We start from the raw sequence: 15,352 nt of genomic DNA on the forward strand, positions 1-15,352 counted from the left end.
GTCATAGCTCCACTTCTGAGGAAGTGCTTGAAGTGCCACCCCATGAGATTCTTTTTTTTTTTTTTTTGAGACAGAGTCTCACTCTGTTGCCCTGGCTAGAGTGCCGTGATGTCAGCCTAGCTCACAGCAACCTCAAACTCCTGGGCTCAATCAATCCTCCTGCCTCAGCCTCCCAAGTAGCTGGTACTACAGGCATGTACCACCATGCCCGGCTAATTTCTTCTATATATATTTTTAGTTGGCCAGATAATTTCTTTCTATTTTTAGTAGAGACGGGGTCTCGCTCTTGCTCAGGCTGGTCTCGAACTCCTGATCTCGAGCGATCCACCCACCTTGGCCTCCCAGAGTGCTAGGATTATAGGCGTGAGCCACCGCGCCCAGCCAAGATTCTTTATATACCCTAATACTACTCTAACTTTTACATCACTTTTAGAAAGGATGGAATCCTACGGAAGTTGATAATATCCACAGGCCTTCAACTGTGGGATTCCTCAGGGTTCTTTTGAACATACTCAACTCCTCTGTACCCCTGGGAGACATGGCAAATACAAACTCTCACTTACACTGAGCCAGGTCGCTGATAGCCATTGCTTGAAGCAGTGTCTAGCCTTAACCTCGTGCACATTTTCGGAGGCAGTTCTGGGTTTGGTGAGGCTTTGGGAGTCTCTTTGGAACCTATAGAAGTTAAACTTTGAATAGATCCACTGTAGCTCTTGTTTCCTAAAAAGAAAGCCCAAGAAAACAGGCAAGGTGCTATTAGACAAAATAATAGCAATAACACAGTACATGTGCATAACAAAAGGAAGCATTTTTCTCTGAGCCCAAAAGGGAAGGCACAGAATGTTCTTTGAGCACAGCAACCCATCACTCAGGGAGATCAAAATCTACAGAAATTACAAAGATATCACCTCACAGACACGGAAAGGTTCAGGAAAAAAGTCAGTGCACAGGTTTTAAAATCCAAGCTCAGGAACAAAGCAGACAAACATCATTAGTTTCTTCACCATTAACTTTATCCCTCCTTAATCATGCTGAATAACCCGGCAAGTGACACCAAGACAATGACATCTTGCACAAGTTCCCCTGACTTACCTTCGGCTGCCGAGATGGATCTCAGAGAGGAGGCGGAGGTTCTTTTCACTCCTGAAAGCCCGTAAGGCCCTTTCTTGACCAGGTCTATGGGTGGGGAGACATCCCCTGGGCTAGTGACCGAGGCCACACTCTGGCAATCTGATTCCGCATCTGTTTTGGTTGCATCTTCTCTGGAACTTGATTCAGGGCTAGTTGTCCAGAGACCCAGGCTTTTCTGTCCGTTGGAAGATGAGGGGGTTGCAATCCAGGGAATCCCTCCAGATTTCTCCCTGGGCTGGCAGGAAGCTGACTTTGTAGTGCTATTTTGTTCAGAGGAGTGAGAGGAGAGTGACTCAATGCTACCCATGGGTGTGCTGTCTGGGCTGCTGCTATAGGAGTCACCTGAGGAGCAGGAGTGAGAGAGGAAAGCGACAGTAGCTGTCTGTTGATAACCGCACCACCAAAACCCGTTTGTTCTGTTCTCCAACCCACCTGTGCTCCCTGGCCACCTGACCCCATGCAGGGGGTAGGCCTTTACCTCATATGGAGAACTGCCCTCAGTACTGGAGAAAGGCTTTCACATACGCATTTGAACTTGGTGAATGTATTTCCCAATACCATTCTAGGAAGATTTTATACCAACCTATGAACTACTGTGCCTATATAATACTTTGCCTCTTGAAGCATTAGTAAGCTGGCTTCAATTCAGACAAAATTTGTTTCTGAAACAGGACTCAGAAGTAGGAGAAAAAAGATGATTCCTTTATGATATTATAAGAAATCAATGGAAGGGGGCATATTAAAGACATATTTCTGCCTTCTTTTACTTTTCTGATCATAGGTGATTCTTAGTTACAAGGTACTCAAGTTCTCTTTCATTCAAAGGCACCATTAAATGTCAGCAAAAAAATTATAAGCTGCTCACAATTTTCAAAGAAAGAATTTTGTTTTCCTTTTCCTCCTAAGAATATAGCAATGTAACAAGCTGGCCATTTCACTGGGTTTATTTTTTAATGTTCCTAAAAGAAAGGTATAAGAAAAATCAGAGAAACTGTAATAAAGCATTCAAATATATCTAAAAAATTAGTAGACTATTTTCTATGTAATATTGACTGTGGGAGGAAAAAAAGGGAGGACTAGGGGTATAAAATAACATGAGAATGGTCACAGTTCACTGCATGCCATTTGCTCACGCTGCCACCCATATCATCTTGGGGCTTGGCTCAGAATATGTAAGTTAGTAATGATGTGTGGTGTCAGGTTTTTTTTTTTTTTAATTTCTTTTCTCTCTTTTAGACACTTTGAGACCCAAGAGATGATGTTTTAAGAACATAATGTGAAAGGGAGAAAGAAAATGACTGCTTCAGTCAGACTTTCTCTTGCTTTCTTCCTCACCATTTTGACAACAGGACAAAACCTGCTACAAAGTAGCACCCAATGTACTTAATCATGTCTGCAGAAAAAAGGGCATTGAGCAAACTATTTTTTTTTCCTTTGTATCAATAATGAATTTGCTTGCCCAAGGAACCTTGTAACTATTGACAGAGAATATATAAATGTTAGAAGAATGGGCGTTGGGGAAAGAGCATCAGTGAGAACATCTTCTATTTCCACCTAATTACCAACCCAGTGAGGTAAGGCTGAATTAAAGAATGAAGAAAGCCTCTCCCTAAGGCTGGGCACACTTACTGTCGGGTTCTGCCAGGCAAGGAGTATACCTCCCCCTGGGCTTCCGAGAGCCGGTAGAGAGGCAGATTGCTCGTGTCCTTCGGGACCCAGATCGAGACTGGGGCTGAGGAAGAGGAATGTTCGGGTCCGGGGCAGTATGAAAAATCTACAAGGAAGAAAAATGGTCCAAGGTCAATAAATGGTTGACATTGCCATTTTCATTGTAGAATAAGCTTTGAGAGTTCTTAAATAATCTTAGAACTGTATGCTACGTAACCAGCTGCACAGCAAGAGATGTTTGATACAAAAAAAAATCCTAGAGCAATAACAACTTTCTTGTCTGTTTACACTGAGTAATGTTTCTTCTCTGAGTTTTCTTTTTTATTCTCTCCCACTCCCCAAAAGTAAAATGCAGAAGATCTTCCAATAATTTTAAGAAACCTTCCAAATATGAACAAATGTCCACATCAAGATACATTGATTCTTTTTTATTATAATATCCTCTTTCCACCTTCATGCTCTGAGGAACATAACATGAGGGCGAGAGGTTCATTCTGTATCATTTCTCCAGCTGAGTGGCTCCTTACTCCTTAGGAGAAGGTGCTGTGGGCTGTTGGCTCTGAGCTGTCGAGGAACGTAACAAGCTGCAGGTGGAGGCATGGGCACGGCTACAGGATACAGCCGCGTGCTCTTGGGCTGTGAGAGGGCTCGTGCCCTTAGGCAGGCACTAAGGAGATGTTTCTGTGGGCACTAGGAAGGGACCCAGGGTGGCAGAGTGACACAGTCATTCTCTCACAAGGACCAAATCAGAGATAACCGGATCACAACTGGTTAGACCTTAAATGGCTGAATTTGCTTAATAAGCCAACTAATTTGGCTTTCACAATTTCCCATTTCCCATTTATTTCAAGATCTCACTCTTTTAAAGAAACCCTCCTTAGAGATTGGATACAGAGAGGGCTCCAACACTCTGTTCCCTAAATTTGTTTTCTTTTGTTTAGTGAGAATATTACCTCTATCATATAATTAAAAATTTAGTTCCAGAGGGATTAAAAGAGAGCGTGAAAGCAGGCTTAACCACAGGGTGATTTTAGTGTTCTCTGCATGAGTAGTAAAGTGACCACACAAATGCTACAGAAGAAAGCCTTGAAAAGGAAAGGGTGAGGAAGCAAAGGAAACCACCTACCTGAAGGATTTTGAAAGGCACTTAAAAACCAAACAACAAAAAAGAAAATTGAAGTCCCCATGAAGAAGTAAGTTATATAACAAGAGATTAACATTTTACAGGAATAAAGGAATATAAGGTCATAATGTAAATTTCACAGATGTTATATAAATGCAAAACACCTTCTTAAAAGCAAGACACTAAACTTGACACTTCCATGTGAAAATTCAGCCTACCTTTTCATAGTGCTCTATCAGAATTTCTACCACAATATTCTGAAATTTAATATTCATCATGGCAGCCACAGTTTCTTCCTGTGCTCTCATTAAAGTTGGGCCAAATATGACACCAAGATTTGAGACAGTCATGAGATTTTGTTGACTGTGTAGTGATACTCTGCAAATAAAGAGCAACAAAAAATATCATAAATTAAATGTTTCAAAATCATGAAATAGTCTATCAAATTTGTGGCACAAAACATGTAAAATATGCCATTATAGGCTAATTCCCTGGTGTTGGCCATTCCCAATTAGCATTTGGGGTACAGCCTAAAAAGACATAAAAAGTTAACATTAGCCCCAGTAAAGCATAATTACAAGCAAAACAAAATCTATTTAAGGGAAAACACCCTTGATTTCCTAAATAAAGTACAATTACCCTAGAAAGATTATTGGTTGTTTGGTATTTTCAATGATGCTATACTTACTTTACAACAGATGGTCAAGAGTAGACTGGTTGTGATTATATTAAGACTCACCAAACTATTGTTGAGAACCCATTGCTAGGCATTTCCATACATACTATTGTATTTAATCTTCCAAGTTAGTTATTCCTATTGTACAGACAAAAACCAAAACCAAACAAAAACCCCAGAAGCTCCAAATAAAAATGATGTACTTGTGGTCACAGCAAATTAGGGACAGGGGTGCTATTTCAATTCAGCTCTCTTAATTACAAGTCAAGGGTTTTTTTGAGCTCCCCAGACAGATCATTGGCCAATACATGCTTTTTCCTTCCTTCCTCCCTCCCTCCTTCTTTCCTTCCATCCATCCCTCCAAAACTTCCCTGAGTAGCTCCCTAGTGAAAGGCACTGTGCTGAGAAAAAAAGTGAGACAAGGAGGTAAAATATGGTAAAATCACTGCTGTCTTAAAATGAAAAGTTTCTGATATCTCCTGAGCAAAGTAATCCCAGCAACTATCAAAACTAACTTTGACTAGTTCACTAATTTAATCTGGAAAGAGGAAACCTCATTCATTTGACTAACCTCCTAGTTTCACCACTGACTTCTCTGTTTTACTCCCAGCCAGGTTAGAAGTATGTCAAGTTTTAGGAAAGAACACAAGATTATGTTTATGTCTGACTGAGCATACATCACTAACTGCATTCCACAACCAAAAGTAAGATTTTATGGGAAATTCAGGGTTTTGGATTATCCATGCAACTCCTGACACAGGATAGGAAGAGCTGGCTGTCAAAATGACTGACATTTTCCTTTATGCCCAAGAGAGCACCAGCTAAGAAGGCTTTTAGAGTAAGAAGATATTCGTTCCAAGTTTCCTTTTTATATAACCAAATACTATATATATATATGTGTGTGTGTGTGTGTGTATATATATATATATATATATATACATACACACATACACACACACACATATCCAACCAAATACTGTATGTGTGTGTGTGTGTATATTTTGCTTAGTATGTAATAAAAAAAACCTACTAATGAAAGCAGTAATGTAAAGGCAGTAAGACTATCTGGATTCAAAGCTTGGATCCATCCTTTGGAAGTTGCGTGAACTCATTTAAGTTATTTAACATCTCTAGACTTCAGTTTCCTCAACTGTAAATTATGTGTAACAAACCTGATGGGTTGTTGAGAGAATTAAATAAAATAACAAATTAAATTAAATTAAATTAAATATGATCTCAAAATAAGTCAAATTGGCTTTAGGCACTCCTGCTAAAATGTCATTAGTTCCAGTAATGTAAATAAAATGGAATACAGTTAATATTAATCCCATTAGGAATAAATTTAGAAATCTTAAAAACTTGGTCTGTTTTGAAAAGGAGGATTGATGACTATATTGCACAGAAGATGGATTATTTTGAAAATCAATTTTTTAAATTGAATTTCCCTTCTGCTGGGCTACTCAGTCGATACAGACCCCTACGATCACCTATTTCAGCAGGTTCTGCAACTCTTTCCCTCAACTCACGTAGGGAGCAGATACCCAATTGCTGTCTCCTGGAACATCTCCCTTTCCTTTATTTAAAGAGAAAATGTTTGTCAGGATCTGCCAGTTTGTATCATTTTAAATCCAGGAGTTTATATATAAAGAAACCAATATCATAAGCTTAGGAGTTCCATTTCTGGAATAGCGGCATAAGAAGCCCCCACAGACCCAATACCCAGAGAAACAATTAAAACAAATGAAAATTATTATTTAAAATTACAGTCCCCCAAAACATTTAAAGTCTTTGGAAATTGTCCTCAGAGCATGCGAATGAAGAAACATTTCCTCAAGCAATCTACTAATTTTCAAAGCAAGAGTCTTTGGTACTTGAGATACAACTGGCTTCCTTTTTCCTCCATCCCCAGCTCAATGAGACTGAAGCTCCATTCTGGGCAGGTGTGGCCGACAAGACAGTGCTCCCTGTCTTCTCTCAGCTCCCACTCAAATACAGTATCTCATGGGGTAGGGTAGGCTGCCAGCATGTCTCAGCCCTTCTAGCTCTGAATTGCAGAGGCTAAATTCCCAGTGAGTGTAGCCAAAAGGGCAAGAGCTCCCTTCCTCCAACTAGTTACACTCATAGGACAGAGGCTTTACCTTAGGTACAGTAGGCCAAGAATATCGGGGACCTGACCACCCTCACTCCTACTTGTTCATAGGGTACAAGGTAAGCTGAGAATACCAGGGGCTATCTCCCTTGCCCAACATCAAGAACAATGGGTCAAAGATTTTGCTCAGTCCACAAGAACAGGAAACTCTGAAGCTCTCTGCAAAAGAATTAACATTATTTGAAACAGAGTGTATAAAGTTCAAGCTTAAATGTGATTTCAAAAACAATGGAGATTTTGGAGGTAAGAAATTAAGAAGATGGTAGCTCTACAAAAGCAGTGAGCTCCAGAGGTCCCCAATCTATGGTGAGTTGTATAATTATTTCATTATATATTACAAAGTAATAATAATAAAAATAAAGTGCACAATAAATGTAATGTGCTTGAATCATCCCAAAACCATCATCTCCCTCCCTGGTTTGTGGAAAAATTGTCTTCCATGAAAATGGTCCCTGGTTCCAAAAAGGTTTGGGACTGCTGAGCTAAACCATAAGAAATAACTAGGGAAAGAGACAGCTAAGAAGAGCCCTCTTAGCATCATAATGAATCTCAAAGATTGGTGAAAAACTGACCCTGCAATGAGCCCAAATTTAATTGAATCAGTCTGTGCAGCAATTTATGTCCCAGGGCATTGTCAAAAACAAGAGAGTAATCTTCCAGCAATTAGTGGAAACTAACAGCTGGGTGTGATACCAAATAAGGCAGAGAGTTTAATAGAGAGATCAAGGATAGCAACACACACAAAGCTGCTGAAACCACTGTTATCCCTGGATGAGTCTGGTCATGCCCAAGGCTGTATCCTCGGAAGAGAGAACAGCAGAGGCTTCAAACTGAGGGGGAAACAGATTTCATTAAAATAATTCACTCAAGTCACTAAGCAAATAAACAAGCAAGAAATAACAAAAATATGTCCTAAAGAGAGGGAGGATCAGTATCAGTATACAGAGTTGCTAAAATATAGCAGCTAAAATGTCCAGTTTTCAACAAAAAATTATCGATACACGCAAAGAATCAAGAAAGTGTAATATAAACTGCCAGTGAGCAAGCCCAAATGTCAGATTTAACAAAATACTTCAAAGAAATCATAAGTATGTTGAAAGAACTAAGGAAAACCATGTTTAAAGAAGTAATGGAAGGTATGAAGGTATGGTAACAATATTTCATCAAATACAGAGTATCAATAAAGACAGAGAAGTTTTTTTTTTTAAAAAAGAACAAAATGAAAATTGAAGTTGAAAAGTATAATAATTGAAATTAAAAATTCATTAATGGCTCTCAATAATAAATGTGACCTGGCAGAAGAATGAATAAACTTGAAAACACATCAATAGAGATTATGAAATCTGAAGCATAAAAACAATGAAGAAAAATGGGCAGATCATCAAAGAAAATGTAGTACATTAAGCACACTAATAAAAGCATAATGGGAGTACCAAAAGGAGAGGAGAGAAAGGACTTCAAAGAACTAGTGGCTGAAAACTTCCCAAATTTGACGAAAAATATTAACCTATATATCCAAGAAGCTCCACAAACTTCAAGTAAACACAATGAGATTGACAGCTATACACATCATAGTAAAAATGCTAACGGCCAAAGACAAAAAGAAAATTCTGAAAGTAGTAAGAGAAAAACTCCTCCCATATAACGAACCCCAATAAGTGTAACAAATGATTTCTCAGCAAAAACAATGAAGTACAGAAGGCAGTGGGGAGGGAATATTCAAAGTGCTTAAAAAAAAAAAAAATCTGTCAACCAAGAATCTTTTATCCAGCAAAACTAACTTTCAAACAGGAAGGTGAAATAAAGACATTCCCAGGTGAACAAAAATTGAGAACTCACTGCTGACAGATTCACATCACAAAAATAAAAAAAAGAGAGAGAAAAGAAAAGAAAGAAAACTGGCAGACACACAGCCAACTATATCAATAACAACATTAAATGTGAATGGATTAAACAATATAATCAAAGTTAGAGATTATCTGACTGGATTAAAAAAATGCAATCCAACTGTATGCTTTCTATAGTAGATATATTACATACTTTAGATTCAAAAATACAAATAGGTTGTAAGTAAAAGGATGGATGACATACAAATAGCAACAGTAAGAAAAATCAAAGTAGCTATACTAACATCACACAAAACAGATTTTAAAACAAAGAAATGTTAGAGATAAAAATAAAATATAATGATGAAAGGATCAATCCAACAGGAATATATAACAATTATAAATATACATGCACCTAGTAACACAGTATACAAATACATGAAGCAAAGTCATGTACCTCTGGGAAGGGCTTTCCAAACAGGAAACCAAGAGTTTTGTTTAGTTTCACATTTCCATTGAGTTAAGCATTACCAGCCATCTGAATATTATGGAGTTAAAAACATTTTATATACAGTAGTAAATTTGATGCCACTTGCAAACATCCAGGTGTAAAAATCAAATATTTTCATTTAGGAGAAATCTACTTTCATTTTTTGCTTTGCATTCAAAAGAAAGGTCATAGTAATTTTCTTAAATGTCTCCTAATAAACAGGTAAGTCTGTCCCAAATATGATTTTTTTTTAATTTAGTAATGACACTTTTAAATATTTAAAGTTAGTTGAAAGTCAAAAAAGATACCATAGACAGCCTTTGTCTTCAAGACAAACAAAAGGACTCTTAGGAAGAAGGCAGTGGTTTATACTATTTGTTAGAGCTAATTAACGGAAATTTACAATCAGTTTTCCAGCATTTGGAATCCCAATCTAGGTCACTGGTCTTAAATTTTCTTTTGTTCAGTCATAAAAGGTTGCCAGGGATCAAGACTGTTATTAATGGTTTGAAGTTTTCATAAGTAAGTTAATGGTGTTCTGGTCACACATTCCACAGCTGGTGCTCAGTCAGTGGGGCTTGACCTTTGGTAGGTTCGAGAAAGCAGCCAGGAATGGTGGTGAAGGATGAGGTAAGTATTTTAAGCATTCTTTAGTGGCCAGATACTCTCCCCTGCTATTCCCCATGTCGAGGCCACACACAGTCATGTTAAGAGTAAAGCTTATGTTAACTTAACATTCTGCATAATTAAGCAGAAACATTTTACATGACACTCATGTGGCTTTTAAAAGCATGTTTTAAAAGGCTTTTCCAGAAAATTAGCTTGAACACCAGCAAGAGAATGCCTAATAAATGGTGCAGTTAATTTCATGAAGAGCTCACACAACTCAAAACTAATCCTGACCAAGGATATCGAGTCCTTTGTTTATTAGCTAAAGGAAGTATTGCTACGGGTCAATAGTTAATGATGAACTTTAAATGATGTTGTTCCTAATAGATTTTTGTTTTATTTTAAGTAATGGTGATGGTGTGCGTGTGCATGTGTGTTTGGGGGGGACGGCAATTCATATTATTTCAAAGCCTGCAAGTTAAGATAAGACTCATTAATATGTTTATGGAGCATTTCAGGTTGAGTATCCCTTATCCAAAAAGCTTAGGACCAGAAGTGTTTTAGATTTTTTTTTTCCTTCCAGATTTTGGAATATTTGCATTATATTTACCAGTTGAGCATCCCAAATCCAAAAATCCCAAATCCAAAATGTCCCAATCAGCATCTCCTTTGAGCATTATGTCCACATTCAAAAAGTTTGAGATTTTGGATTTTGGGATTTGGGATGTTCAACTTGTATTTCAAATGTGCATGGCTCCAATGAGCATGAATTGGGTTACTACTTGTAACAATGAAGGAAGGACTAACCATTTCATTGTAAATCATGGTACTCATTCAAATAAAAAATGTCCCTACTTAATAGTAAATAATGCTGTAAAGGAATTCTTGAGAAAGTTTAAAACTGAATTTAGACATTTGTTTCCAGCAGCACAGCAAACCAACTTCTAGATTAAATATGTATGTGTGAGAGTGTGTGTGTGTGTGTGTGTGTGTCTGTATCTTTCAATCTCTAACTAGATAGACAGTAGATAGATATGATATCTTATGATTAATTTTACATGTCAACTTGGCTAAGCCATGATACCCAGATATTTGGTCAAAGATTATTCTAGAATCTAGATGTTTCTGTGAAGGTATTTTTTTAGATGATGTTAACATTTAAATGAGTCGACTTTAAGTAGAGTAGATTACCCTCATAATGGGGATTGGCCTCTTCCAATCAGTGGAAGGTCTTAAGAGGACAAAAACTGAGTTCCCCTGAGAAAGAAGGAATTCTGCCTCTAGACTGCCTTTGTATTTGAGCTGCACGATCAACTCTTCCCTGGGTCTCTAGCCTGTCAGCCTGTCTTGCAGATTTTGGACTTACCAGCCTCTATAATTGTGTGAACCAATTTTCTTTAAAATCAATCTCTCTCTCTCTCTCTCTCTCCCTCTCTCTCTATGTATATGTATGTGTATATATATATATATATATATATACACACACACACACACACACACATATACACACACACATACATACGCATATATATATATAAATATTTTTACACACCTCCACATCCACACCGCTACACCTACACCCTATTGCTTTGTTTTTTCTGGAGAAACTCCAATACTACAATATCTATCTCTCTAAGAGACAGAAAGAGATTTTTAAGTACATGGATGAACTAGCAGCAAAGTCAGAAAAATCTCCAGAGACCAAGAGAACCATGAACCCATGGAAGGAATCTAACAGTAGAGTATTAGTTTGACCTGAGGGAACCTGCTGACTTTGGTAAATTAGAGCACTGCTCTTCAAACTCACTGCTTATAACACACACAGAAAACTATACACTCCTTCACACACTTTTAAGTTAACATCTAAGTGTTCCATCATTAGTTTAACAGTTGCAAAGGATATAATTATTTGCATATTGGAAACATATACAGGTACACACACATATATATATAGATATATCTTAAAAATTAACTGCCTCAGTATTTTTTAAGCACATTCAATGGACTCTAATTACAATAGCAATATTACAGCACCATCATATACTTTAAAGAGACATGAACAAGTTTAAGTTTGATAAATGAACAATATAAGTTAGAGAATTACTTGACTAGATGCTTTATTAAGATGTCCAGCATCTCTCGGTTTTTCTCCGGCAATTTATGCACCAATGCATGTACAGCCTCCACTCTGTAGTTTTGGTCATCAGATTCTGTTACATAAAAAAGGTTGCAAATGCTCAAGTTTTAATTGCATTTAAATGTGAATGTAAACATTAGTAATCTAAACATAATAACCTCTCCTACCCCTTGTGCCTATAAGCATTGCATGTATCATGTAGTATTAATATTATCATTATCCTTACTTATGGCTAAGAGAAGTTGAGTAACTTGCCCATGGTCATGAAGTTAAGAGAGTAGAGATACCAAACAAACCCAGTTCTATCAATTCCACGTGTGTTCTTAAGCCACTAAGCTATATACTTTCCTGTTATCCATAATTCATCACCTGCTTGGGTTCTGCTACTCAAGGATAGAATCAAACCTTTAGAAATGTGAATGGTCACAACAATTGTTACAGACTGACTAAGTGCCAGGAACTATTAATATAATACACATTATCCTACAGAAACCTCCTACAGATCCAACACATGCCACCAAAGGGAAGTCTCTAATTCCTCTTCTTATTTCATAAATTTAAAAACAATACAGAGTGACTTTCCCGAGGTGTCAGCATCATAATGCAAACAGAAGCCCAGTGGATTTTAAGCCCATGATGACAACGGTAAATCTGAAGTGGAAAAAATCATCTAAGGCAAGTCTATTCTGCCAGGCAAAATCTAAAATGATGACAGGTCTGCTAGAGAAATGTCTAACATTTCAGAAAAAGAAATCTATTTAACATTCTCTTACTATAGTAAACAAATTCTGATGTGATTACCCTGCCTTGCCAAATCCTTTCTCCAGAAAGTTCCCTGACCGATAGGATGCATAGTATTGGAGCACCATCTCATCTGAGCATCACTATCTGGACATGGGGTGAGCAAAGAGTCTGGCTCGGGCTAAACACAAGGTCTCTCCAATGAGTTGGAATGGAGACACCAAACTCTGGTCTTTCTGCTGGATGTGTGAAAAGGCAGATCATGTAACACCAGGGCTAAAGTGACCAAATGTACCCTAAGAAAATCTGACTGGGAAAGGAGATGGGAACGAGACAGAAATGCAGCACAGAACAAAGATGAGAGATCCTCTGGAAAGAGTGAGGAGAGAAATGCCAGTTCCCAGCTTTGCAGTTCCTGGTTGCAGGCTCACGGAAGGCAGGAGAGCCCTGCTCTGCCAAGGAAATCTTTGAGATACCTTTTAGGCTCTGGGTAACTTTCCCTCTATACTGAGCTGGATTTCTGCTGCTTGAAACCAAATAATTTTATTAACATAGCATCTAGTAAACAGGGCCATCTCAGCCCAGGCAAAAGATGAATTCCTGTATATAAGAAACTATTCTGGCTGGGGATGGTGGTTCACACCTGTAATCCTAGCACTTTGGGAGGCCGAGGCAGGAGAACCACTGAAGGCCAGGAGACTGAGATCACCCTGGGCAACAGCAAGACCTTGTCTCTACAAAAAATAAAAAATTAGCCGGGTTTGGTGGCACACGCCTGTAATCCCAGCTACTCAGGAGGCTAAGGCAGGAGGATCACTTGAGCCTAGGAGTTTGAGGCTGCAGTGAGCTATGATGACACCCCTGCACACTAGCCCTGGCAACAGAGTGGGATCCTGACCCACCCTCCCCCTACAAAGACACATTTTAAATATCATGACTGTGAATAATATAATCATCATTGCCACATAAGAAAATGGAGAGAAGACTTGGGACCAAAATCTTGTACTAAAACAATCAGCTCATTGAGCCATTTTAGCTAAGTAGTGTTGTTATAATACAAACTTTCTGTAAGAAAAGATTCTATTAAGAGTCAAAAAAATTGGCTTGCAGCCCTGGTTTTGCCATGAATTTACTAGCGTCCTTCAGTAAGTCTGGTCCTGATTTCCTAGTTCATAGAATGAGAGATTGGATTATATATTTTCTCAGGTCCTATTCATCTTACAAAGATAGATTTCTGTGCAGAGAATGTGGAGTGGAGAGCTTCGGGAGAAATCTAAGTAGTGTAGGTTTTTACCAGATCATGTGGTCAGTCATAAACGCTGGCTTGAAAACCAAGGTCACTCACCTTTATCTGACACTTTAATCAGCAGACATTTCCTGTGATATTACAATGCGTGCAAATAAACTAATGCAACTGATTTCTTTCTTGGATTGTGAAAAATACCCTTGTTACAGTCACACCTCATACATCTTAACAATGAAATGTCAACTTCTAATTGTTACAAGTTGTTGTTATGGAGTCAGATGGGGATCTGGCACTTTAGACTCAACGGTTTACAGATACATATTACTAACTTCTCAGGTTACATGTTTCTCACTGTCCTCCAACCCTCTCCCCTAATATTTTAATTAAACCTATCTATTCATATCACATTGTGACAGTCACAGATCTAAACACATGACATAAATATGTGATATTCACAAACATAACATGAGGGAAAGGGGATTGATGGAAATTCCTCTTGCCTGCCACAAATATTTCACTCTTCTCTCCAGATTTAGGAATATAGCACATGAGCACATGTAGTGATATAACTGTTGGTACATATTTGTAGTCTTGTTTATTTAAAAGTTGCTTTCAAAGGGAACTGATATTCATCACTTGAGTAAAATGAAATTAGAATAATTCTTCACAGCTCTTTCCAATCACACTTGACTGTCACCCCAATGAAGTCTTAAGTGACAAAATATTTTAGTTCATTCTGAAATTTCTTATTGGCTTATAAACCATACTTAAGCTACCAAGTATTAGATTAACAACTTTTTAAGGAATATGTGAAAAAAATCTTAACTAGCTGATTTAAATGTATATGCCTAAGTAATACAGTACAAAACTGTATCAATTATAATGCATCTGATCCAAGTATACTTACTAACAGCAACAATAAAGTCTTTGTGCAACTTGTAAGTCATCAGCGGTTCTGCAAGGCACCTGTAGCAGAGAAGCGAAGCACATTTTAGAATGGCAGTATCTTTTCCTCCCCCCCTAAACTTTCATTGCTTCTTTAAGAATTGGGTGATTATCATCAATTAAAAATAAAATAAAATAATAAATATATAAAGGAATTGGGTGATTAGGCAGTATGACAAAGTTCTAGCAGGGTCCCAGGCAGTCCTAAAATGCAGACCTCAAAGACGTCAATGTCCCTTAGCACTTCTTACCATGATTGTATTAAAAGGGCAGGCAGGGAGATAATTTTTTCACTTTGTAAGAACTATCTTACCACAGGAACAAAACCTCTCTGGGGACAATAGTTAAAAACCAAAGCAGAACAGTTTTCCATTTCAATTTGTTATTTAAAAAAAAAATACATGAAAACCTCACATACAAATTTAATATAAAAAATACTCCTTCAGTATTCATAAAAATATTGCAGTCTTTTAAGTTATTATTGGCAAAAATCAAGTACAAGTTCCAGAATACTAATCATCAATGTTACCACCTTGTACCAGTTCCCCCTAAGGGAATTGAGCTAAGGAGCAAAGCTTGTGGGCACAGATGCCACGAAATCACATGGTTAC

General features: G+C 37.7%; 1 protein-coding gene across 1 annotated transcript in view; it reads right to left on the minus strand.

Moving 5' to 3' along the window:
* The window catches only part of ARHGAP42 (Rho GTPase activating protein 42), a 277,047-nt gene that overhangs the window by 15,316 nt on the left and 246,379 nt on the right, over window positions 1–15,352 (minus strand). The window contains exons 16-21 of the mRNA XM_045556881.1: window positions 14,704–14,762; window positions 11,777–11,882; window positions 4,141–4,300; window positions 2,761–2,905; window positions 1,093–1,473; window positions 564–720 (exon numbers count right to left, since the gene is read on the minus strand). Of these exons, the coding sequence (XP_045412837.1) occupies window positions 564–720; window positions 1,093–1,473; window positions 2,761–2,905; window positions 4,141–4,300; window positions 11,777–11,882; window positions 14,704–14,762 (1,008 nt within the window). The remainder of the gene's footprint in view (window positions 1–563; window positions 721–1,092; window positions 1,474–2,760; window positions 2,906–4,140; window positions 4,301–11,776; window positions 11,883–14,703; window positions 14,763–15,352) is intronic.

The sequence above is a fragment of the Lemur catta genome, chromosome 7, assembly GCF_020740605.2.
Source record: "Lemur catta isolate mLemCat1 chromosome 7, mLemCat1.pri, whole genome shotgun sequence".
Lineage (NCBI taxonomy): Eukaryota > Metazoa > Chordata > Mammalia > Primates > Lemuridae > Lemur > Lemur catta.